Genomic DNA, 26,335 nt, shown 5'->3' with positions numbered 1-26,335 from the left:
CCTTATCCAATGGCTAGCCCCCTCCCTAGACAGCACCCCTTCTGGCTGGAAGCCTGGGCCTACATCCTTGGCTGCAGGGTCCCCAGCTCCATGTCCTCCACCTCCCCTCCCCACGGTCACACAGACGGGAGGGGCAGGAACTCCAGTGCTGGTGGAGTTTCCGACCAGGCAGGAAAAAGAACAAAGGAACGGGGCGGGAGGGGGGGTGACGGGTAGAGAGGGTGGCAGGAGTAGAGGGGACGCTCCACCATGGACTATGAAGTAAAGAAAGGGAAGAAGGTAGGTGGGGGTTTGAGAGGGACGCAGGGCAAGGAGTATCCCCAAAGCTGGGGAAAAGGGCCACTGGGGTGGGGTGGCGTGGCACAGGTGGGGCCTTCCTCCTTACTTCCTTTCTAACCCTGGCAGCCGGGCATTTGGGCTCTAACTCCCTAATCCATTTCTCCACTACTGATGGCCTCTGCCATCCCTGGACGGACAGAAACACAGAGAGACAGGGACCTTCCTGGGAAACCTGCTTCCTTGATCTTGTAGCTTCTCAGACAGGGGAACGGACTGATACTCAGCAGACCCATCCTCCCACACCCCTGCGCTTCAGCTGGGGCAACTCTGGGTTAAGAGGCAAGCTGTCTCGGCTTGGGTCCCCTGCCTGCTCTCCATCTCTGCACAGGACTCACTCCAAGGGCCTCAGATGAGAGTCATCCCCGCTCCCTACATCCACCCCTCTCCACCTCTGACAAGTCTTCTGACACTTCTCTGCTTGTGTCACCAAACTCCTTGCATTTTACCTCCCCCCTCTCCAGGCATACAGTGCCCTCCTTTCCCAAGAGCCCTGGCCCAGGGCCTTCTAAAAGGTGCCTGTGTGAATCACTCAGGAGGGAGCCAGCATGTGTGCATGTCCTTTCTGCTTTGTCCTTTTGATAGGCATTTATGGAGCACCTGTCATGTGCCAGGTGCTGTGATGTTGGCATATTGAACAAAGTCAAATAAGGTCCCTGCTCCTTCCCCAGAGCTCACAAGCTAATAAGGGGACAACTGTTTTTTTGTTTGTTCATTTTAAAGGCAATGAACGAAGTAATGTAAAATTGCACAAAAGGTCCCATGCTCTGCAGTGGAGACAGAGTGTTAGTGTCCCCACCCCTAGGTTGGTAAGTTTTTGCTAAGAGCTAATGGGCAGAAGGAAGGGGATAGACAATGTTTTGAGAAGAGTAACAGCATGCACGAGAGTCCCAGGATAGGAAGGAACATGCCACAGGAAGGGCTGAACGAAGGCCAGGTCTCTCGGAGGCAGGAGAAGGCAGACCAAGGAGACAGGCGGGGCTGAAGTGGGCGCGGCTGAGCCGTTGGAGGTCACAGACAAAACACTTACCCTATCCCAACATTCACACACAGGCTGAAGTCCTAGCTCTGCAGCTGGTATTCAAGGCCTCTGTGGCTTGTTCATCTTCCAATACAGCCACGACTGATTTCCAGGCTCATCCCAACCAGCCTTTGAAGCCCCCAGAGTTTTGCACTTGGGGTGTCCTCTGTTGGAATGCCCTCTCCACACCTAGAGAGTCTGCCCTCATTTCTCAGTGCTTCCACATACTCCATGTGTGATGTCAGCTCAAAAACCTGAATCGCCTGGTGGGCTTGTAAAAATGCAGATCATAGGGTCCAACTCAATAGATCTGTGGTGGCATGTGAGAAATGGCAGTGCTAACGCCCTCCCAGGGATGCTGGCTGTGGGATCGTACTTTGAGGACCACTGGTCTTGGTCCCGGCTACTCAAGGTATTGTGTGCAGACCACAACATCAGCATTTAGAAATACAGTCTCAGTTGCACCCTGCAACTACTGGATCAAGACTCATGAACACAGTGAAGTTTGAAACTCACTAGTCTAGGCCATTTATCACGAACCCTGGAGGCAAGGCCAGGGTCCAGGCCAGGGCCTGAAGTCCAGCACCCAGCCACACTGGAATGAATTAACACTCACTGAATGGATGAACCTAGGCCCTTGCAGACTTGTGCACAGTGTGCTTATTTGATCTAGAACACGAGTGACTAAGGGAAGGGGTGTTGTTTTGTTCACCTTATCTTATTGTAGGAGCTAAAAAGTCGTGCCACAAATTCTGTTATATGTTCAGAGGTGGGCTGCCACTGAAATCACCACTGAGGAGCTTTTAAGAGTCCTGATAGCTGGATCCCAGCCCCAGAACTCCTGATTTGCTTGGTTGGTCTAACGTGTAGCCTGGTACCTGAAGTTTTAGAAGCTGCCTGACCAAGTAGTTTCAGAGTACAGCCAGAGTGGGGAGCATCTGCTCAGAAGTTCAGTTCTCACACTCAGGCACACATCCGAATCACCTGCAGAGCCCGTTAGATCCTGATCACCCTGCCCTACCTCCTGGGGTAGAGCCTGGGAATCTACATTTCTCTAGGCTTCAAGGTGCCTGAAAACAGCTGCTCTAGAGCAGTGCTCAGACTTTCTTCAGACATTTAGATTCTGTTGGTCTGAGCTGGGCCCCGGTAGTTTGCACCTCCAAACTTGATCCACTTTTAAGCAGGTATCTCTAGCTAGTACTTAAATGACTTATCTCTTTTAGGGAAACACAGAGAATACCTTAATAAGTACCTTTGCACCCACCACTGATGGACACGGGCTGTTTCTATATTTGCCCCAGTCTGGACCCACTCCTTACACCTAATGGGGAGGGGCTGCACCCTCATCAGGGTGATGAGAATGGAACCCAAGTGTGGGAGCCACACTTCCGGGCAGCTGCTCCCCAGGCTGGCTGCACGCTGAACTGGTTCCACGGCTACTAAAAGCTTCTCAGTTCCCTCTGTTCCATCTGGGAAGCGGGAATCACAGAGATACCCCTTCTACCGAGTTTTCCTGAGAGTTAAGTTAGGTCCTGTAAGTAAAACAGGGGACAAGGAAAGTGCTCAGTAAAGTCAGTTGATGGTATTACTGTTATCCCTCCTCTTGTCCACAGGGCTTTGTGTCCCCCATCCGAAGACTGGTGTTCCCCAAGGCCGCACGCCGGGCAGCCTTTCGAAATAGTGTGAGCCGACGGCCTCTGCACTCAATGCCCCTTTATCCCCCAGACTATCTCATCGACCCCCAAATTCTGCTATGTGACTACCTGGAGAAAGAGGTCAAGGTGAGTGTGGGACGAGAAGGGGTTGGGTGAGGCCTTTTCTGTCCCCCATACCGAACCCTGACCAGCCTGGTCTCATACTGAGGTGGTCATGGCTCTTGGGCAACAGGCCTGGGTTCACATCAATCTCACCCCTGACCTGTGCTGTGAACCCTTAGCCACTGACTTCCATTCGCAGAGCCTCAATCTTCCCGTCTCAGCATAAGGTCAACACTTGTCTCTGTGGATTGTAGGTGGTAGAGGGTTCTGTGTTCCAAAAAACTCTACTTTCCTATAAGATTTTACTGCAGTGACCTTGTTACCCTGACAGGGTTCAGGTTAAGAACAAGTCACAAAGGACTCTGATTGCCCAAGGACTTCTACTTCAGGAAACCTCGTGAAGGGGTAGGGGACACCCTCAGCCAAGGAAGATGATAAGGGTTGGGGCTGTCAGATTTAGCAAACAATAGCCACTTAGTTAAATTTGAATTTCAGATAAGCAATGAGTACTTTTTAGCATAAATATGTCCCAAATATTGCACAGAACTAAAAGTTCTAAAAACTTAAAACCAAAATTATTATTTATCTGAAATTCAAATTTAACTGGCATCCTGTATTTTATCTGGCAACCTAAAGGCAAAAGTTATCAAATCTACTTAAAATCTGGGGACTGAGATTTCATGGAAAATAAAAAGAAGAGAAAAAGTTTGGTAAAATTCACCTAAAAGACTACAACTAAAACTAATGAGAAAGTTAATTCTCATATTGAATAACATTTAGGTGATAACATCAGGTTACAACTAAGAATAAATGAAGAATTAGTATATTGATTTGAAGCACCATTTTTCTGACAAAATGAAATATTAATTCAATACATTCTTCCCTGTCCATTTAATTTCGCAAGGAGATCGTAAAGAGTGCTCATGAGCTACAGGCCCTTTGAAAGCATTTTACCTCAGAGTCCTCTTTTATTTATTTATTTTTGAGACAGTGTCTCCCAAAGTTAGCCAGGCCTCAAATTGTGATATACCTGCCTCAGCCTCCCAAGTAGCTGGGGTTGGAGGCATGAACCACCTTGAGGTCAGTCCTTTCAAGCTATAGCAGAGATGAGGGTGTAGCTCAGTCGCAGACCGTTTGCTTAGCATGCACAAGGCCTTAGTGGGAACTGAACTCAGGGCTTTCACACCGAGCTACGTTATCAGGCCTTTTTATTTCGAGGGGACAAGTTTTGCTAAGTCACTAAATTGTTCAAGCTGGGATTGAATTTGTGATCTTCCTGTTTCAGTCTCCCAGACTGCTAGGATTAACAAATGTGTGCAATCCTGCCCAGCCCTGGGCAAAATTTTTAATCTCCCTGTGCCCTGGGTGAGGGAACACACACAAAGACGTCAGAACTGTGCTTGGCGTCTGTTATGGACTCAATACAAATTATCAGCAGATTATTATGAATTCAGATATTTCTATCCTTACTGCGTCAGTCAGGAGGCCAGGGTCCTCCGCAGCTTCAGGGTGACTGTGTCCTTCACTCATTCACTTCTCATCCAGTTCCTAGGCCACCTCACCTGGGTGACTTCCTCTCTGAACCCCTCCAGCCGTGATGAGCTCCTGCAGCTGCTGGACAAGGCCAGGGTGAGGCTCTGGGGAAACAGGGTGGAGGGCGGCGCCCTTCCCCTTTTCCATCTCTGCCCACGCCTCCCACGCGGACTTAGGAGAACCGACCCACTCTGTAGCAGCTGAAGGAGCTGCCGCTGAAGACCACGGCGGAGCAGGACAGCATCCTGAGCCTGTCGGCCCGCTGCCTGCTGCTCACCTGGCGCGACAACGAGGAGCTCATCCTGCGCATCCCCACACACGAGATCGCCGCCGCCTCCTACCTGCAGGACGACGCGCTGCACCTGCTGGTGCTTAAGACCGGTGGGCGGCGCTGGGCCCTGGGAGGGGGGGGCGATGGCAGGCGGGACTGACCTGTACAGGGGTGGGGCGAGAGGAGAGGAGAGGAGAGGAGAGGAGGGGAGAGGAGGGGAGAGGAGGGGAGAGGAGGGGAGAGGAGGGGAGAGGAGGGGAGAGGAGGGGAGAGAGGAGAGGGGCGGACGGCAGACCTGGCCGCACTACCCTGAGACCCGGGGCAGGGTCACAGCAAACCGGGGTGGGGCTGAGGGGAGTGGGCGTGCTAAAGCCCGATCGCCTTCTGAATTAAGGTCACACGGGGGCCGGAGTGGGGTCAAAGCCTACGGGAGGCCAGGGGCGGAGTCAAAGCCGCGGAGGGGGTGTGCGGAGCCCGAAGTTAGATCGCTGGTGGGATCCGGAAGGCCAGACGACTTGGAAGACCGGGATGGGCCCAGGGTCCCTGAGTGCCAGGGCGAGGCCCGGCCGCGGGACCCCGGAGCGGCGGCAGGGAGGTGGGGAGTCCACCTGGCGGCCTCTGGAGAGGTTGCTTGGCTGCGATCTCCTGCGGTTGACGCCCCACCCCGCCCCTCCTAGGTCTGGGCGTGGACCCGGTGCCGGCCGGCGTGGATGCCAGCCCTGGCGGCGCGAGGTGCGACCCGGGCCCCCCGGGCGCGGCGCCCGAGAAGCGGCGGGTGGGCACCGCGGAGCGGCGCCACACCATCTGCAGCCTGGACTGGCGGATGGCGTGGGGCGGGGGCGCGGGCGCCGAGGCGCGGGCCGGGGGCGGCGGCGGCAGCCTGGAGCGCCAGCGCGCGGGGGCGCGGGCGTCGGGCAGCTGGGAGCGGCGGCAGACGTTCAGCGGCAGCTGGGAGCGGCGGCACGCGGGCGGCGGCGGTGGCGCGGGCAAGCCGGGCGGCAGCTGGGAGCGAAGGCAGGCGGCCGGCGGCGGCGGCAGCTGGGAGCGGCGCCACCCGGGTCCCAACCCGCTGGACCCTCAGGACCCCAGCCCCGACGCCTACTGCAACCTGGTCATCCTGGCTGTGCCCAACAGGGTGAGCCCGAGGGCACAGCGCCCCGGGTGCCCAGACGCCACCCCACCCCTTCTTGAGCTTCCTGGGGTCTGCCTTTCCCCTCCTGCGACCTCATCCAGGACGGCGGGTGTGCCCACGACACCAGCCCCGGATCCCACCCGGGACACCTCGCCCTGGGTTCCCCAGCAGAACAGAAGCTCAAAATAGCCAGTAGACTTGATGGGAGGCCCCCTCCTGCAGCCCCACTTCTCTGGTACGGTCAGTGTTGGCACCAGCAGGAGGACAGTGATCAGCACCATGAACGGAGTGCCAGTCCTTGTCAGCATTCACGGTTAATTCTCACAGCAATCCTTTGGAGAGAATAGAACCACCACCCCGTTTCTGGATTCTGGGTTTTCACTATTGAACCCAAGGCCTTTGCATTGAGCTACATCCCCAGTCTTTTTTTTTTTTTTTTTTTTTTTTTTTTTTGAGACATGGTTTCACCAAGTTGCCAAACTGCCCAGGCTGGGTTCAAACTTTTGATCCTCCTGCCTCAGCCTTCCGAAGTACTGAGTTTACAAGCACGTGCCACCACACCCAATAGCTGCATGACTTTTAATTTAATTTTATTTGACTTTGAAAACATGCAAGTGGGCTGGGGATTTAGCTCAGCAGCATAAGTGCCCACCTGGCAAGCTTGAGGTTACGAGTTCGATCCCCAGTATGGCAAAAAAAAAAAAAAAAAAAAAAGCAAGTGTCCCTAATTGTATCTTACCACATCTCCACTCAACCTCTTAATTCAAAAGTCTAATGACTATGTCAAGCCTAACACATCCAAAGCTGAATTCCTACTGTTCTCCCCCAATACTAAATCTTGTGGGTTCCCTGTCTTGATATCTTTACGTTGGTTAGGCCCAATCCTTGCCGCGGTGCACACACGCATGCACCCATGCACCACATCCATTTTCAATAAATCTTACCCGCCCTGTTTTTCAAATGTAACCAAAATCCATTTGTCCACATCTGCTGTCGCTGTCTCCTCTCCTTGGGTCGCGGCATCACCCCCTCACTGGCTGAGTACTTTTTCCCAGTCTGTTCCTCCATGCAGTCGGAGCGGGCCTGCCAACATTGAAGTCACATCGTTTCCCTGCTCGAGTTCTTCCAGTGGCTGCTCTCTCATTCCGAGGAAAAGCTAGAATCTTTACCACTGTTTATAAGGCCACTGAGGCTGCGGTCACCAGCCCCATTTCATCTCTGGCCTGGCCTCTTGCTACCGTCCCTTTGACTCCATCCCAGCCAAAATGCACTCCTGGTAAGAGTGCAGGGGACTTGTGCATCCCCTTGGTACCCCTGGCACTTAGAAACATGCCTGGCACATAACAGGTGCTCAGTAAATACACGTTGACTGGGTGGATTAAGGCATTTTATCTCCTGTACTTTGCCAAGAAGAAAACCAGGTTTTCTTGCTTTGCAGCAATAGAGAATGAGATAAGAGAACTCACTTTCATTAGAGAGAGTTTGTGTCATTGAAACAGCAGCACACAGAGGCAACATATGCCTTCTCTAGTGCAGCGGACTGTGGGGTTCTAGGGCACAGGGCCTTCCCAGTGTCTGCCACACAGGAGGACGAAACGAGAACTCGTGGAATGGAATGTAAGGAAGAGTTGCTTCCCAACAGCGTCTGAGCCTCTGTCTCCTGCCCGAGTCATCACGGTCCCTGGAAGTTAGAGTCCAAAACCCTGATGCTGGTGCTACTGACCTCAGTCTGCTGTGTGAGCCGTTCCAGTCGCTTAACCACTTGAAGCCTCAGCGTCTTTAACTGTAAAATAAGGATTTGCCCTGTCGTTCCATAGGGTCACAGAAACTCCCAACCCTGGCTTAGTGATCAGGGCTTCCTTCAATTCCCAAATGCCTATCCTCGGTTCCTCTTTAATTTACACCTTGGACTTTTCTAGAGACACAAAATAGGAAATACCTTCATGAAGCTTCTCTCTCTTCATTGTTCTTGCCTTTCTGTGTCTCTTGTTTAAAGACGAAACAGGTAAATTAAAGAGGTAAATCCCTCTTCGAATATGCAACCTCGAAAGTTTTACCCAAAAACTTAAACTCCTTTCTTCAAGCATAGTATTCATTTTGCTTCCATTTTTGCACTGGGGCTTAGGAAGCACATATCTAAATATAACATCTAGTAGGTATTTAGTAGTAGTAACTATGTTGAACCTAAAAATTTTAGACACAGTGATTGAAAAATATACCAGCCAGGCATGATGGCACACACCTGTAATCTCAGTTGGAAGGCTGAGGCAGGAGGATCACCATGAGCTCAAGGCCATCCTTGGCTACATTAGCTAATTCAAAATCAGCCTGAGCTAGACAGTGAGATCCTGTCTCGGGAAAAGAAAAGAAAAGAAATATATCATGTTTAATTTTTAAAATTTCTTATAGTAAAAGACACATTGCCATGTATCTCCCTGAGAACACTCCTCTGTGCTTCGGACATGTTTATCCTATTACTCGCCTGTTTTCTGAAGCAGGTCTGGAAGTCCTCTTTTGTGAGTGTCTTTAGTTTGCACTGTTGTGGTTGCTTCAGTGTCCTAAACTGATTCAAAACATCTGTCTTTCCTGGTCACTTTGACTTTGGGGAAGAGCCAGAAATCACGCAGAGCCCAATCCAGTGAGGAGGGTGGGAGAAGACAGGAACGCACCTTAGTATTTTTACAAGCCTGCCTTCCCCTGGCCGCTCTGCAGGAACATTCACCAGGATTTTTTATCACACCCTATAAAGACACTCAAGAAAGACGTCTTCCAGAGCTGCTCCAAGACCTCGGTGGCAAGAATGATGACATATTGAAGTGAGGGGGGATATTCTGAGGGGGACTCTTGGCAGTGTACCCTTACTGTAGTGACTTTTAAAAATTTAAACATACACCACATATTTTGATCACACCTTGTATTTAATTATTTCTTCTCCTATTATATATCAGAAGCCTTGAGTTCTAATTTTAACTAATTACTTCCCTCTCTGAACCTCAGCTTCTATATCTGTATATTAAATTAGGTCTTATTTCAGATAAGCTTTAGGAGAGCCCATGAACTTCTCAGAAATTTGGGGCGCATTTTCATGGCAGAAGAGCCAGAGTTGTCTCTGGATCCTGTAAAGAGGTCACAAGGCTCAGAGAGTATCATATGATGTTGCTGGGAGATGCCTTCCAGATGCATTTAAAGGGGCCTCTATGCATGTGTCCTGAGTCTCCTCACACCATGCTTGGGGAAGCAGGGGGTCCCCTGGAGACAGTGGGGACCTGAGCTCTCCTCCTCTCCTCCTCTCTGGCCCAGGATGCTGCTGAGGAGTCTTGCGCACTCATCTGTCAGGTTTTCCAGATCATCTATGGGGACCAGAGCATCGAGTGTGTGGACCGGGCTGGCTACCACTACATGTCCACCCCCGAACGGCCCTGGCTCTGCAGCCACAGTGAGTACCCAGGCCCTGGGCCTCCTCCTGCCAAACAGGGGAGGCGCTTGAAGACTCAGGGCTGATGAACGCCTTAGAGTCCTGATCTCCGCCACAGTTAGTGTGCCCTTCATAAGTGGGTAAAAGTTTCATCACAGACGTCCAGATTGCCGAGTTCAGAATGAGTCCCTCACACTCGGGCTTTTCTCTCTCTTGCTGTGGGTGCCCCTGCTTTGCAGAAATCTAAGCACGTGCACTGTCTGCCTGCCAAGCTGGTCAGTCCTACTAGGTGCCAGGGTCAAAACCAACCTTTCCGGGCTGGTTACAATCAGGTTTTAGAATGAGAATGAGGCTAACAGAAGCATTTACTGAGCATTTCAAATGCAGAAGCAAGGTGCCAAGTCTTACTGAGTCCTTATAGTAACTTGTCCATCCTGGCATAGGACTGGGTACATCTCACACACCGGAGAGGTACTCTCTGGAGCTGTATAATTCCAGCTTTACAGAGGAGGATCTTGAGGCTCAGAATAGTCAGTCTCCCAGGTAGCAAATAATGGACTCATACCCAGGTGTGACTGGTTCCAAAATCTCTATCTGCAACAGCATCAGTACCCATGTCACACTCAAGGCCATTACTCAGCTGACATAGCGTCAGCAGCAGGGTGTTGGTTCTTTTCCTCTGAAGGCCCCATCCATGGAACCTATGCATGTTGGGAAGCTGGGCTAACTCATCAACTCTCAATGGAGTGCTAGACAAATCAATGATATAATCCAATAAATAGTTCAAAAACTCATTCATTCAACAAATATTTGTTGGGCACCTACTATGTCAGATCCAGTGCTGACCATCAGGATATACTGGTGGGAAAAACCAGCTCCAACTCTGTCTTCCTGAAGCTTGGGCGGAGGCAGGCTGATGAGAAATAGTTATACGGATAAATATCTAAACACAGAGAAAGTGTAAAGAAGAACTGACCACACCAGAGAAGTCAGGGTGACAAAATGACCCTAAAAGGCTGGAATTAGAAGGATGAGTTTTATACCTGGGCAGATGAGACAGCGGGCGGGCTGGGAAGAAGGGAGGCTCTCTGTGGATGTGCTGCCTTCCCCAGCACTTCCTCTTTGAAAAATTCTTTCTTGTCCTGCTTCAAACACAGTTTGCAACACACACCTGCTCTGCCCAAAGCCCCACGGGGTAGGCAAGAAGGGGTATTGTGCATGCATTGGGGAGGGGAGTTGCCCAAAGGTCTGATGTATGTTGGGGCTGGGAAGCCAGGGAGGTCCTGCTTTGCCACTCTGACAGTCCCTCTGCTGTCGTCGCAGGTGACAGCTGCCATACCGATGGGACTTACGCCTACGACGCTGACTTCAGCTGCTGCAGCTCCTTGTAAGTACTGCCCTTGCCTAGGACACCATGGCTCCCCAACCTTTGCACAAACAGGGTCACCCCTCCTCCAAATAGGGTCCAACCCTGGTTTGGTGCTGGGACACTGGACACTGACAGTGTTAAGCAAGCTGAGCACCAGACTGTGGGGGAGCTCCTAGGATCCAGCCCCTGAGAGACCTAGGGACACCAGAGCCCAGACCCTGGTCCACAGAGATTCTCTGTAAAGACCAGGCTAGTGTTGCAGAGTCCCAGGTCACAGCCAATGCCAGAAAGCATTTTGGTTTACTGTGTGTAGCTTGAGTAGCTTAACAAAGACCTAGCTGGTTTGCTTGCTTTCTTTTTCTTTCCTTTTTCTTCTTTCTTTATTGTTTCTTATATAAAATAGAGCCTGTGCTCAGGTCCTGGTGATCACCAGGCCTCACGCTCCATTCCCTGCTGCATTCTCCTTGATGCTTGCTCCTTCCTAAGGTCACTTCACGGACCAGGGTGTAGCTCCAGCCATCACAACAGCATGCGAGGAAATTCTAAGGAATTTCACAGTGGGGCTGGGTGTAGCTCAGGGGTAGAGCGCAGGCTCAGTAAGGCCCTGGGATCAATTCCCCAGCACTGCAAGAAAAAAAAATTCTTTCCTCGAATTCCCACCCTGTGACTTCTGTCTGCACCCCGATTCGTCAGAAGTTGGTCACACAGTCATAACTAGCTGTAATAAGGCTGAAACTATAGGATTGAAATGTTTTTTCTCAGTTGGGAGCATTGCCCAGGTTCTGTTTAGGGTGACTGACTACTTCAGTTTGCTCAGGAATGAGGGGTTTCCCAGGATATGAGATTTTCATTCTAAAACCAAAAGCGTCCCAGGCAAATCCTTGTTAGTCACCCTAGTCATGTTACAAAGGACTTTGGATCAGCAAGTTGTAGTTCCTGCCAATAATATATGCTCTACTATTTATCTTTTTAGTGGTGATAGATTTGCCTTTCTAATACAGTGTACCCTTAGGCAAGGCCATAAACAACCTCGTATCTACTGGAGAGATGAAAATCATGCTAATGACTAACATTTATTGAGCTTGCTCTGTGCCAAACGCTGTTCTACAAAGCACTCATTTTCTAGTTATTAGCAGCTACATGGCAATATTACTGAGGTTATAATTTACTGCATGTAGTCCATGACTGTAAGTATTTTACAAATTTTAATACCTCTGTTTTTCACACCTCCACCAATTTTTGTCACCCTGTCTCACAGACAGAGAAGCTGAGGAATAGGGAATTAAAGTTTAGCCATCCAAGGATCAAGCAGCTGGACGGTGGGCCCGAGACACACATGAGCTTCCACACTCTTAACAGAGAAGCTGCGGCTTGGCTGTGTGCCCTCTGACACGGGGGGCAATGAGCTCACTACTTAGTAATAATAAGCATTGGTGATTCGGAGCACTGAAAGAGCTCTACCTGCTACAAGAGAGGAAAGAGCCCCCAGCTGGCCTGGGAGTCAAGAGAGCCTTTTGGTGCTGGCGACACTTGGACTGAAATCTGCAGGGTGAAGGGGACAGAATGTCAGTAGAGAGAACAGCAAGGGCAAGGATTCCGGCCAGGAGAAAGCTTGGCTGTCTGAGGATCAGGATGCTGGTGGCAGAAGGTGGGAGAGGGTGGCAGAGGATGTCAGGGAGAAAGTCAGGGTTTGGTGGGGTATCTGGAAAGATCTGCCTGTTGTGGGGAAACATGACTTAGCACATTTGACAGAGGGTTTGATCTGGTTTGGAGATCACAGAAGACGTTTCTGAGGGTCACAGGATTGGATGATGAGCAAGAGATAGCTTGAGCATGAGGTAGGAGAGTCATTCCTGCTAGAATGAGCAGCATGTGCAAAGGCCCAGAGGCAAAGAGATGCTTGGAGTACAGGAGGGAAAAGGAAAAGGCAGGTGGCTGGGACATCTAAAGCAAGAGGGGCAGTGAAAGGGGAGGTTTAAGAAGTGACCGAGGCCCAGAATATGGGATCTTGGAGGCCAAAATGGGGTCTCAGATGAGGTCTCAGGCCCATGGCATTGGTAGCTGAGTCCACCCATCTCCAGCCTCCCTGGAGAGGGGAACCAGAGGGTAGCAGGTGAAATCCCTTTTCTCCCTGTCCCTGCAGCAATGGCTCCCAGGACACATTTGAAGCGTGCTACAGTGGCACATCCACTCCTTCTTTCCATGGCTCGCACTGCAGTGGCAGTGACCACAGCGGCCTGAGTCTTGAGCAGCTGCAGGATTACATGGTCACGGTGAGCCGGGAGGTCGGGGGGCTGGAACAGCCGTGCGTGGACCTGGATGTGCCAAAGCCCTAGGCCTCAGAGGTCAGGGCGGGCGAGTCAACTGAGGCCAGCTTGCAAAAGGCCTTGACGCATGTCACTTAACACTGAGTGCACGCTGTGTGCTCGGCACTTTCTAAGCACCTTCCACCTACCGTTTCACCTTTCCAACAACCCCATGAGGGGGGTCCTGTCATCATCTCACAGAGCGGCAGGTGAGGGTCAGTTGGGTTGTGTTCCCAAGGGGGCCAGGATTGGGAGTCCAGTGGCCACTCTCAGACGCAGTGCAGGGGGCCTGAGTCCATTGAATAGGCTACAGAAGGGTTCTCAAGCCACACGTGCCCCCAGAGAGGGCTCTGGCTTCTTCAGGCAGGGACTGGTCAGGCTTGCTCCCCGGACAGCTGGCAAAGGGGGTTCCTCCACAGCTGCGGAGTAAGCTGGGGTCCTCTGAGATCCAGCAGTTTGCACTGCTTCTGCGGGAGTACCGCCTGGGGCTGCCCATCCAGGACTTCTGCGCTGGCCTGCTGAAGCTCTACGGGGACCGCCGCAAGTTCCTGCTCCTCGGTAAGGCCTGACCCACCACCCTGCCACTCGCAGCAGGCAACAAATACTATTATTGAGTCCGTGTCATTCTTAACCAGGTGCCACTTTGGAGGGTTTTCTCCTTATCCTTCAACCTCTGATAAGGCTGGGGTCTTGAGCTCATGGGGCAGAGAAGGGAAAGGATTCGCAAGTCAGGAAACAAAGCCATTTCTCCTCCAGAGCAAAGTAGGGAGGGAGACTGAGTCTTTCCATCTTTCCCCATGGAAGCTCAGGCTCAGAGGGGCTAAGGAGCTTGTCACACAGCTAAGAAGGAGGGCTAATAACCACAACGGGAATAATAATGCTGATAAGCTAACATGGCATGGCAGTTACCTTGGGCCAAGCACCCTCTCATGGAGAGACTCCATTCTGGGAAGTAGACATAATTATTTGTCCCTATGGTGCTGGCGAGGAAATAGGCCCAGAGTTACAAAGTACCAAAGTCCAATAGCTAGTAAGCAAGGATGGGGGTCAAGAGCGATACGTTTACTGGGTGCGCACATGTTGCAAGGTCCTTGTTATTTGGTCTTCACCTGCCTATCCGGAGAACAGGGGCAATTATCTCAGTTTTACAGATGGGGAAATTGAGGCCCAGAGTGAAAGTCCTGTAGCTCCTACGCGGGAGCACAGCAATCACAGCAGTAATAGATGGGGCGTCTGCTATGTGCTGAGCAGTGCACCATGATCCGCTGGCTCAGACAGTTAAGGAACTTGGGCAAAGCCACACAGCTAGAAAGTGGCAGAGCCTGGATTTGAACTCAGATCGTCAGAGGCAGATTCCTCCATGGGAGGGAAGGGACCGAACCCTGGAAATCACCCTCTGCAGGCATGCGGCCCTTCATCCCGGACCAGGACATCTGCTACTTCGAGGGCTTCCTGGAGGGCATGGGCATCCGCGAGGGCGGCATCCTTACCGACAGCTTCGGCCGCATCAAGCGCAGCATGAGCTCCACGTCGGCCTCAGCGGTGCGCAGCTACGATGGCGCCGCCCAGCGGCCGGAGGAGCAGGCCTTCCACCGCCTGCTGGCGGACATCACGCACGACATCGAGGCGCTGGCCCCCGACGACGACGACGACGAGTCCCGGGGCGGGGGCGAGGTGGCTGAAGACAACTACCTGTAGCCTCTGCTCCTGGCAGGCCGCCCCTGAGCTTCCTCACTCTTGCTGTGAGTCCCCAGCCCTTGGCACCCTTGTTCCCTTGCCCACCCCTGCGCGAGGACCGTCCCGGGCCCTCGCGGCGCGGGTCCCTGCAGTACCAACAGTGTCCTGCAGGGGGAGGGCGAGGGCGGGCCCCAACGTCCCCCGTAGTCACGCGGGCGCAGCCGGCGCCTGGCTGGCCTCAGAACACCCCTTCCTCCTCGGGCCCCCCAGCTTTTCCGAGGCTGAGGGATGAGGAAGGGCCCCACCTGCCGGCAGACTGGAAAATAGAATTCGCGCGCGCGAACACACACACACACACACACACACACACACACACACACACACACACACCCAAACCTCTTGTAGTTTACAGATTTGGAAACTGGGTTCAAAAAAGAGCAAGAGGTTTGCGGGAACCTCCTGACTGTCCTTAAATGTTGCCTTGCATTTCTTCATCTCTCCAATCATTATAGCCCCATGTTCACAGGGTGGTGATGAGGAATTAACAAAGGACAAGTCCCTAGTGCTCGGGCCTGGAGCATAGCAGGTGCTCAATAAAAGCTGCTTCCTTCCTTTCCGGCTCGGTTTACTGTCTTTCCTGGGGCAATGAGATGAGAGCAATGATGGAGTGACATGCTAATAAGACTGTCAGGGAGCTCATGGTTTGAGAGGAGAAACAGGACTCACCCCTGCTGCTCTCTGGGGCTCTGTGCCCAAAATCCACACACAGAAATATACACAAGACTCTGCAGACCGAGGTCTGGGGAAGTCAAAGCAATTTGAAGGCAGAACTGGAGAGCTAGAGCGGTCGAGATGAGACCAGACTTGGCACAGCCTGAGCCTTTGAGAGGAAGCCAGAGACACTCCTAAGAAAAGCTAAAATTAATTTGTAGAATCTTACAAAACCTCCTGTGGCCAGACACGTGGCACTTACTGAAAAGAAGATACAGCTACCATCACTTTTTTTTTTTTTTTTTGGCACCAGGGTTCAAATTGCAAGCTCACGATTGCACGCTTGCCACGCAGGTGCTTATGCCACTGAGCTAAATCCCCAGGCCCCTACCCTCACTTTTTAAGTAATAGATTATTGTTCAGAAACTCTGTAGAGTTTCATAATTCATACTCAGCTGGTGGCAAATGAACATCCCATCGTACTGGCTGTGAAAAACCCTTCTGATGTTTTTCTTTATTCACTTTCTGGCCTCACAGTGCTCACACTCCTGCCCCCTTGCCCTGAAAGCACCCACCCCCTACACGCTAAAATGTTTCCCTGACACACAACGCACCACAGTGTGTGTTTATATAAGTGGTGTTGCATAAGGATCTCATGCTGTTGCTTCCTTTTTCCACTCCATGATGTATTTAAGATCCACCCATGTTGCTGTGAGAAAATCTAACATCACGACCATCTGCTGCAAAATAGTCCAAGTGAAGCATGCACGCTGCTTTATCCACCTCCCCAGTGCTGGACACCCAAGTGGCTTCCAACCCTCTTGGTACCAACAGCCATGTACTGAATGAACGTCTGTGTGTTTGCCCTTCATGGACCACGTGAATACTCTGTGCTCTAGTCCCAGTACAGAAATTAGTAGATCACAGCACGCATGCATTTTAAGTGTCACTGAATTCTTCCAGAATGACCCTTCCAGCAGCATGTGAATGATGCTGTCTCCTCACATCTTCAAAAATTTTTGCATTTCCTGACTGTATCACTGCCTGTCACTTCAAATGTAAGGTGACATCTCGTTGTTTTAACTCGTATACTTCTGTTAATTCTGAGACTTAGAACCGCTTCCTACATTCACCAGGCATTTAAGCTTCCCTTCTGTGAACTATTCGTTCATATTTTTTGTTTGCTTTCTGTTGGATTTCCCGAGTTTTTCTTGTTGGTTCACAAGACTAGATCGCAAATTTTGGCTATCAAACCCTTGTTGGATGTTGATGTCCTGAATATCTTCTCCCAATATGTTGCCCATCTGTTGTGTTTATCTATGACATTGGTTCTTGGACTCTAACATGCACTAGAGTGTCCTGGAGAACTTCCTAAAACAGAATGCTGGGCCCCACCGCAGGGTTTCTGACTCACTGGAGCAGGGGCGGGGCCTAGGAATTTGCATTTCTAACCAGTACCCAGGCCATGCTGATGGTCTAGGGCCCTAGAGAACAATTTTCTAGGGTGACTTCTTTTAAATGAATTTCTTTTATTGAACAGATTGCTTAATTTTGATGTTTTCAATGTTTTAATCATAGTCTTATGGATGAGGGAACTGGAGCTGGAGGAGGTAAAGGGCATGAGCCAGAGTCACGTGATGAGTTGCATTTGAACTCATGTCCTGTCAACCCCAGAGCACACACTTCTCTAGCCTCTCTCCTGTCCTGTTTCCAGCCTTTGGGATGTAGTGCATTGGGACCTGAAGCCACGGGAGCCTTAATCAATTCTTGAGTGAAGCAATGATAGATGGAAAAGTTGACTGGATGGGGCAGGGGCAGGGACCAGAGATTTGGACATCTCTAAAGGCCTGCAAGAGAAACCCAGAAACCACCCATCGTCCTAGCCACAGTACAGTGATAGGCCGCTGAGAGGCAAGATGGGACAGAACTTACACCATCGCTCAGGGGATGGGGCAATTTCCCTGAGAACCCAAGAAAGTCCCTACCCTCCCCGGAACTACTGTCTTACCAAAGCCATGCAACCCCTTGGTTTCAGAAGTCCGGAGGGTGCTGGCTGGAGAGCCCCAAGTGCTGTGCACAGAAACCCTTGCCATACTTCCTCCTGTAGCATCCAAAGATTCTGCCAGGGTCACTTCTACCATGGTTCAGTTTCTGGCATTGCAAGAGGGGAAAACCCCATTATGGGGAGGGCAGCTGGTGCCCAAGGACCTCTGGGGAGTAGTGCAAATATGGAACTTCCCTAGCAGCTACATCACCCGGGGACAGCTCTGACCCCAGGGCAGCTGGCGAGTAAAAGTCTTACTAGCTGGCCCCCTTGAAGGGAGCTTCTCCCATCTGAGGGCTCTGCAACTTCCTATTCTGCCCGGCTCTTGCTGGAGACTTCTGCCGGTCTTTCCCAACTCTGTGTTGAGAGAAAGATTCCTCGGAGCCTGTTGTTCAGCCACCAGACATTTAGAAGCATTTGCTCTATGCCAGGCTCGGTGGAAGGCACTAGATGGAGGTACAGTGCTATTCCTGCCCACTGGGGACACATAGTCTGGAGCTCCAAATAATCACAGCACTAAGATGCTCAACTGCAAGATCAAAGAGCGAGAAACCAGCTCTTTCAGGGAATCTGAAGAGGAAGTGATTTATAAGCAAGAACTTCAAGAATAAACAAGGATTTGGCAGGTGGGGGTTTGGCAGGATTGGGCGAAAGCAGAGGCCTAGGGAAGAGCACAGCACACTCCAAGACTAGCAGCCAGCTAGGACGGGGGTGAAGCCAGAGGGTCAGGCTGAATGGTTTTGGTCCCCCACACCTTCATCCATTAAGCAGGTGACCTTGGTAAGCTCTGGACCTGAATGTCTCTGGACCTCTGTTTCTTTATCCTTACAATGGGGACAACCATAGCATCACCCTCATAAAAGTCTAATAGGATGCTGTGACATTTAAATCCATATCAAAGTACGTGTGGTACGTGCTCAGTAAGTGCCCACTATTATTTCTGGTGGAGCATGGAGTTGGTGAGCCAGAGGGCAAGGTGGCTGGGAAGGAAAGGAAACCAGAAAAGTGGGCAGGTTGAGAAGCACTAGGGAGTGGCTCGTGGGCTTGTGTTCCTCCACTCTCTACAGAGCATGGAGCTGCTGAGGAGGGGGATGGATGGCGGAGGGGACAGGGTGCAGGGGACTGGGACAGGGCCGGAGCAAGGACCCTGACTCAGATGATCAAGTGAAAGGAAGAAGAGGCGGCAGGTTCAAGGGAGAAGGGAGAGGAGAAGGACTCCCTCTTGACTCAGAAACTACAGCCTCTCACACACACCCTTTGATCAACTTCATTCATTCACCCATTCACTCACTCATTCATTAATTCATTCCACAACTGTTTTGCTCCAAAACCCTAGCTTCTTGGGACTGACATTCTAGGAGTTTACAATAGGATGAGGTGATGTTACTTGCAGCTGCTAAGTGTGATAACCCAATCAGCACCAAGTGACCAGAAGCTGATGGCCCTATTGGTGGATCCAAGATGGGGATCCAGGTCCGATGCCAGGAACTTCTCCATTTTCAGCCATATGTGTGGAGAGGGAAAATCAGCAACTTCCTCTCTAACAAGAAATTAGAAATCAATCAAATGTTCGATGATGGCGGAGTAGTTAGATAAATGGTGGCTTCCAAAACATTAGAATACTATGCAACCATAAATAGGAACAATGCAGCTATCATTGGGATTGATTTCCAAGACAGAAAAACAAGACCAAACGGAAGCTGCAGAATAGTGCACCGTGGACAGTGATGTCTAGCTGTTTAAAGAGGCAGGAAAGGCTGGGGCTTTAGCTCAGTGGCACAAGTGCCTGCCAGGCAAGCACCAGGTCATGAGTTTGATCCTCAGTACCACAAAAAATAAACAAATATAAATAAATAAATAAAATTTTAAAAAGAGGCAGAAAGTGTTTGTGTATCATGGAATAGTCCTGGAAGAATACACAGAGCTGGCTGCAGTTGTTGCCTCTGAGTTGGGGGAGTTGTTGGCTGTAGATTGAGGAGGGGAGGAGAGCTTCTTTTCATGATGTCCCTTAATTGCTTTTCATAAATATGCATCACAGCAAAGCCCTTTTTAAGAACCACTATTCTACTATTGCAGTATTTGTTGAGCTTTATTGACACCATCTGCTTCCATGTCTGCCTGACTTCCCCACCCACACCCCCAACACACAGACCCACGTGCAGATCCTGTAAGGGGCGGGCAGGTTCTGACTCATTCCTGTGCTCACTGGGGCTGGGCACAGCATCTAGAAAGAGCAGGTGTGTGGAAAATTTAAGCATATTCATAGTGGCCATCTACTCCACAATGGCCTCCTGGCAGTCCTGCTGTCTTTCACACTCTTCCCCCATGGACGGGGGTGGCCTGTGTGACCTTTGGGATGTTTCCCCTTGCTCTCTTGGATGGAGCGCTCACTTTGGGGGAAGCCGGTCACTATGTCATGGCACACACAGGCAACCCTATGTAGGGGCTCATGTGGTCAGGGACTGGGGCCCTGCCAATAGCCCCCAAGATGACTGAATCATCTTGGAACAACCTCCAGCCCCAGTTAAGCTGTCAATTGATAGCAGACCACATTGATGGCTTGCCTCAGGAGAGATCCTAAGCTAGAACCCTGAGTTAAACTGCTTCTAGATTTTCAAGCCATAGAAACTAGGTGAAAGACCCAGGTGTGGTAGTGCACACTTATAATCTGAGCACTTGGGGAGGCTGAGGCAGGAGGATCACTGTGAATTTGAGGTCAGCCTGGGCTACATGGTGAGTTCAAGGTCAGCCTGAACTACATAGCAAGACTGTCTCAAAAAAAAAAAAAGGAAAGAAAGAAAGAAAGGAAGGAAGAAACTAGGTAAGAATAAATATTCATCATGTTTTAAATGGCTAAATTTAGGGGTGATTTGTTACACAGCAGTGTATAACTAATATAATCAACAAATCTTTATTAAGCACTTACTGTGTACCAATTCAGTGTGGAATGCAAGAAAAAAAGGCACAGGCGTATCCACAAGGGGTGCAAGCCATGTGCTCATCATCCCTAGACTTACAAATTCCTTCAACCAGTATTTGCTGAGCAATAGTTCTGTGGCTGGCCCTGTGCTTAGTTCTGACTTGCAGGATGCTGGCAGTTTATATACACACGAGGACAAGAGAAAACCTTCTGGAATAATAGGAATGCATATCTTAATGGGGTTTAAGTTAGGTCGGTGTATGTGCAGTTGTAAAAACTCAGCAAATGAACACTTTTGTGCCTTTTGTTAAATGTAATATGTGTGTTGCAAATGCATTTGGAAAAAGAAAAAAGACAATTGGGTTGCTGACATAGCTCAGAGAGCCTGCTTAGCATGTGAAAAGCCCTGGATTTGATCCCCAGCTGTTTACACACAAAAAAGAACTGATGGACAGGTCGGATAAAGAGCAACAGTAACAGTGTGATAGAATGCAAGTAGTGACTGCTAGAAGTTTACTGCAAGATCTCTTCAGTTTTGCTGTATGTTTAGGAATTTTCATAAGAAAACGTTTGGGGGGAAGGACGTTTGGTAACTGTACACAAATTCCCTCATTTGTTGTTATTATTACTTTAGTTACACACACACACACACACACACACACACACACACACACACACAACTCCAAATGTATTCTAGTTTAAAAGAGCAAGAAGTTTTGAGTCTGCCATGGCAGTCCAGGTGTAATCACAACACTCCCAGAGCCCAGGCAGCAGGATTGCCAGGACTCTGAGGCCAGCCTGGGCTACACACCGAGCTCAAGACCAGCCTAGACTACGTATGGAGACCCTGTCTCAAAAAACAAAGCAAAACATGGGAAAGCCAACTTCCTCCCCATTTCCAGTGTTCCTTTCTTCTTCAGTGATACTGAATCCTTATGGTTTGTGTAGCCTCCAGACCTTCCTCTGCACATTTACATGCATATATAGGTAAATACAGAATGTATTTTTCTAGAGAAATACACTGTTTATGCTCTTGTGCAAATATGTCCTGGAACTCTCTTGATGTTCGTTCTACATCCCCCCACTCCACCCCCAGCCCTTCACAAGGTGCTGAGTAAGGATGTGGCTTCTTCAAAACGCAAGGCTCCATCCAGGCTTGCGTGAGACGACCTTGGTGGGGCAGCTCTGCAGATCAGACGGGTCAGCACTCCAGCTGAATCTCCTAGCTCCCAGACCCGAAGCTGGGTCCAGCACATCCGCCACTGAGTGGCAGGTGTGGCGGTGCCAGGCCACCTGTCCTGGCAGAACGCAGTGGGCAAGGCTGGTTCTGCCCCTCTGAGAGGAGCAGTACACCGGCTCTCAGGAGGAAGTCCTCAAAGCACTTCCTCTTTTCTTGGCCTCCGAGGGACACTAGGGGAAGGGTAGTGGGTGTTGTGAAACTGAACCAGAGTCCCCCAACCTCCCTGGGGAGACCTGTCAGCTGGACGTGGCCACACAGCTGGGGGCAGAAAAACAATTTCTCCATTTCAAGCATCCTCCATCCCCTCCAATCCTACCCTTCCCCTAGGCAGGCGCTCAAATGCCCCCAGGATGGTGCCTGGGGGAGGGAAGCTTGGAGGGCACGCTAGGTCTCTCTCCACCACACCCCATGAGAAAGCCCCGGCTCCCCATCTGCTGCAGCCTTTCCACCTCAACTTCCACGCTGTCCACACCTGGAGCTCCTCCAACAGGCCAAGCTTTTCCTCCCTCAGGCTGTGGCAGGCTGACCCTACTGTGTGCAATGCTCTGTTACCTAATGGGCTACTGGAGTCCTTTAAGCCCTAACTCATATCTATTACCATTCCTAAGATGTCCTCCAGGGCACACTCCAGCTAGACACAGGGTCCCTGCTACTTGTGTCTCTCCATCTCTCTCTGTCACACACACACACACACACACAGACACACATACACACACAATTTTCCACTCTGTATCAACTTTTATGTGTGTTTCCCTAATAGGATTAGAAGCTGCTTTAGAATTAAAACCATGTTTGTTCATTTTTATGCTCTCAGACCTGGGCTGAAACACAAATAATAGGCACTCAATAAACTTCACTAACTGAATGTGGTGGCACATGCCTGTAATCCTAGCACTCGGGAGGCTGAGGCAGGAGGATCACTGCGAGTTTCAGGCTAGCCTGGGCTACAAAGTGAGCTCAAGGTCAGCCTGAACTGCCTAGCAAAACCTTGTCTCAAAAATAACAAATAAATAAATAAAAATAAATTTCACTAGAATTAAAGAAGGAAGAGTTTAGAACTCAGCACGAGCCTTTACTGGCTGCTCATAAACCTTGAGCTTTGTTTTCTTTGTCTGTAAAATAGGCACATGAATATCACCCCTCAAAGAGGTTGCAAAAAAAAAAAAAAAGGCAGAAAGAACAGACAAACAGCAGGTTAAATGTGGGAATGTGTCTCGATACCAACAAGTTCTCTAGAGAAAGACAAGGCATAGGGAGAGCTAGGGAGGGCTGGAGGGTGGAGGAGTTTTCTGCAAAGTAAGGGTCAAGAGCTTGCAAGAGCCAGTATCTGAAGGGCACACCTGTAATCCCAGCACCAGGGAGGCTGAAGCAGAAGCTTCGCTGTGAGTTCAAGGCCAGCCTGGATTACATAGTGAGACCTTGTCTCCAAACAAAGAAAGAATTTACAGGGGGCCGTCATGAGTTTCCAAGGCAGGTCCTCTCCCATTTCCTTTCCCCTTTGTGGAAGGAGAGCAGCAGTGAGCTCCTGCTTCCTGGGGTGTAGCTGTTAAATGATCACTGGCTACTTTGAACGTGGATAATCAACAGTGGCCCCAAGGAATTTAAGATGTCCGTGCAAATGCCCCGGGAATAGGAAGATGTATTTTGGGAAATCCAGCACCATCTGACCCACTGCAAAGTGGAGCCTGCACTCTTTCCAGCCTCCCCCTCCCCCAACACTGGCCACACTGTGCAGCAGTGACAAGCACAGCTATTGGAGGCAAACTCACGCTGGGGAGCCCGCCCACGTGGGTCTGCGCTTTGCCACTCACCGCTGTGTGGCCTCAGGCAAGTGTGTTTACCAAGGAACCATCTCCTTATAATCCTCTCTATTTACCTAGATAAGTGAGACAGTGTAAGTGAAGATGCCTGCAGGACCCAGGAAGGAGGGCCTCTTGTTCTACTTATCTGATGAGGACTTGCCCACATCCCCTCCATGACAGGCAGAGACTCAGACCCCCTGCTTTACCACCCTCCTCCTCCGTGACCCCACATCACATCAAGTGCACTCACAGAACACACTTCTTAACTCTTCTAACAAATTACTCGCCCAGCCCCAATTCTGATTCTTTGTTTCCTTAAAAAGTCTTTATGCCATCTGTGAAGCCCCAGTGTATTTAAGTGGTTCATAATGCAAAACCACAAGGACTCCGCAGTCCCGCTCCCTGAAGAAGCCATTAGGACTGGGAGGTGTGTCCTTCCTGCCTCAGCCCACGTGGGCTTGCAATGTCCTCTTACTCTGCATAGATGGTAAAATATAACGTAAGTGTCTGTACACTTTACCTTTCCCCCACTTACCCACATATCTTGAATTGCAATTTGTACACCATATAATCCACGTGTTTAAGTTTTACAGCAGTGGTTTTTTTAAGGTACACTTACAGAGATGTGCAACTATCACCACAGTTTATTTTAGAACGCTGTTACCATCAACACCCCTTAAAACCACTTCTGTACTCATTAGCAGTCACCAACCTAATGCAACCACTAGTCTGCTTTCTGTTCCTATAGGTTTGCCTGTTGTGGGTGCATTATATAAATGGAATCATACAATATATGGTCTTTGGGGATTGGCTTCTTTTATGTATCATGATGTTTTCGAAGTTTATGCAGGTCGTATCATGTATCAGTGCCTCTTACCCCTTTACTGCCAAATCGTGCTTCTTTGTACAGATATGCCTCATTTTGTTTAACCATTAACCGGCACTGGAGCTGGGTTCTGCTTTTCAGCTGTTATGAATAATGCTGATATGGATACTTTGTATATGTCCTGACATATGTTTTAAATTATCTTGGATATATGCTTAAGAGTAGGATTGCTGGGTCACATAATAGTTTTATGTTTAACATTTTGGGGGCCTGCCAGATTGTTTTCCAAAGCAGCTCGACTTCTCCATGCCCACCAGTAGTGTCTGTGGGCTCTAATCTGTCTGCATTCTCTCCAACACTTGTTATTACGTCTTTTTCTGTTATGACTGTTCTACTGGATTTGAGGTAACACCGCACGGTGACCTTACTTTGCAGTTTCCTTGACAACCTGGCGTTTCTCCATGTACTTTCTGGCCAATTGTATAGCATTATTGGAGAAATGTCTATTCATATCTCATGCCCATTTTTTAATTGTTAACTTTTTGTTATCAAGTTTTATGTGTTACTCATAGCAAGATGCCAGTCTTTTATCAGAATTATGATTTATAAATACCCCCCATTCCGTGGGCTCTCTATTCATTTTCTTAGTAATATCATTTGCAGAATTAAAGTCTATTAATTTTTATGAAGTCCATTTTCTCTATTTTTCTTTTGTTATTCATACCACATTCAAAAGGCTTTGCCTAGCCCATGGACAGAAAGATTTTCTTTTCATTGTTTTTTAAGAGTAGGAAAATTTATTGCAGAAAAGAGATGGGGGAAAAGAATGGGGAATAAGATAGCTTCTGAGAGTCAGGAGGGGTCCCAAATGGAGTGCCAACAAGCCCACTTCTCAAAGCAAGCTTTACAGAGCAAAATCATGAGACAAGAACAATGTGGGTCAAAATTGTGATTAGCCAATAGGATTGCAAAGATAGCTGCTTAGGTAATACTGATCCAGGGGTGACAGGGGCATACGGGGGACATAATAATCCATAGTCTGTCCTGCCTTCAGTTTCTCAGTGGTCTTCGTCTTAGTGGGTAGGAGAGGAAGATTTTCTACATATTTTCTCCTAGGAGTTTTGTAATTTTGGCTCATACATTTCATTCTATAATACATTTCAAGTTCTTGTTCATAGATGGTGTGTCATGCAGACCCAGTTTTACTGCTTTACATGTGGATCCAGGTGTTCCAGGATCTTTTGTTGAAAAACGAAACTTCCTCTTCACTGAATTACCTTGGACTCCTGTTGGAAATCCACTGGCTACAAACGGAAGGGTTTACCGCTCAGTTCTGAGCTGCACTGTGCAGACAGCTCACTCGCACAGCTGGCAGGTTGGTGCCGGCCCTTGGAAGGAGGCCTTGTTTCCTTACCCCATGAGTGGGCCACAGACTGCTGGTCCTCACAGAGGAACAGCTGGCTTTCTCCAGAGGGAACGAATGGCACAAGAGAAAGCCAGACAAAAGCCACAGCGTCCGTCTCTTATGACCCAGCCTCAGAAGTTACACTCTCCCTTCGGTGATATCTAATGGACACTGAATGAATCAGTGCATGAACAGACCAAAATGTTTGCCGCTCCAAAGGCTGGTAAGGCAAGGCTTTAGGATAAAATTTATAATTATATAATGTGCTTTGTGCAAATATCCAAATTAGGTGAAAATTTGTAATTGAATTAATTTGTGATATTGGGGATAGACTCCAGGGCCTAGTGTATGCACGCAGTGCACCACTGCCTCATCTTTTTTTGAGACAAAGTATTGCTAATTTGTCTACACTGGCAAGCCTTGAACTTGCAATGTTCATGTCTCAACCTCCCAAACACCTGAGATTACTGGTGTGTCACTATATAGGTGTGTGTGTGTATAATATTGTGTCATTTTATATATATATACACACACACACACACACACACACACAATACCATGTTAGAAAGG

General features: G+C 49.6%; 1 protein-coding gene across 2 annotated transcripts; it reads left to right on the top strand.

Moving 5' to 3' along the window:
• Positions 1-205: 205 nt before the first annotated feature.
• On the top strand, positions 206-15,429 carry Ccm2l (CCM2 like scaffold protein). Of its 2 annotated transcripts, none has more exons than XM_063248542.1 (10): positions 206-279; positions 2,971-3,138; positions 4,660-4,743; positions 4,848-5,028; positions 5,596-6,053; positions 9,351-9,486; positions 10,789-10,852; positions 12,978-13,107; positions 13,560-13,698; positions 14,543-15,429. In XM_063248542.1, exons 1-10 carry the CDS (start codon positions 250-252, stop codon positions 14,836-14,838), a joined length of 1,686 nt encoding a protein of 561 aa, XP_063104612.1. In that variant the 5' UTR covers positions 206-249; the 3' UTR covers positions 14,839-15,429. The 2 variants fall into 2 exon arrangements, with proteins under 2 accessions (XP_063104612.1, XP_063104611.1); XM_063248541.1 differs by having other exon boundaries at positions 4,845-5,028.
• The last annotated feature ends 10,906 nt before the right edge of the window (positions 15,430-26,335 follow it).

The sequence above is a fragment of the Cavia porcellus genome, unplaced genomic scaffold (genome assembly GCF_034190915.1).
Source record: "Cavia porcellus strain 051 isolate PalLab524CR breed Dunkin Hartley unplaced genomic scaffold, mCavPor4.1 scaffold_5, whole genome shotgun sequence".
Taxonomy (NCBI): Eukaryota; Metazoa; Chordata; class Mammalia; order Rodentia; family Caviidae; genus Cavia; species Cavia porcellus.
Note: the sequence above shows the minus strand (reverse complement) of the source record. Positions and strands in the feature narration are given on the sequence as shown.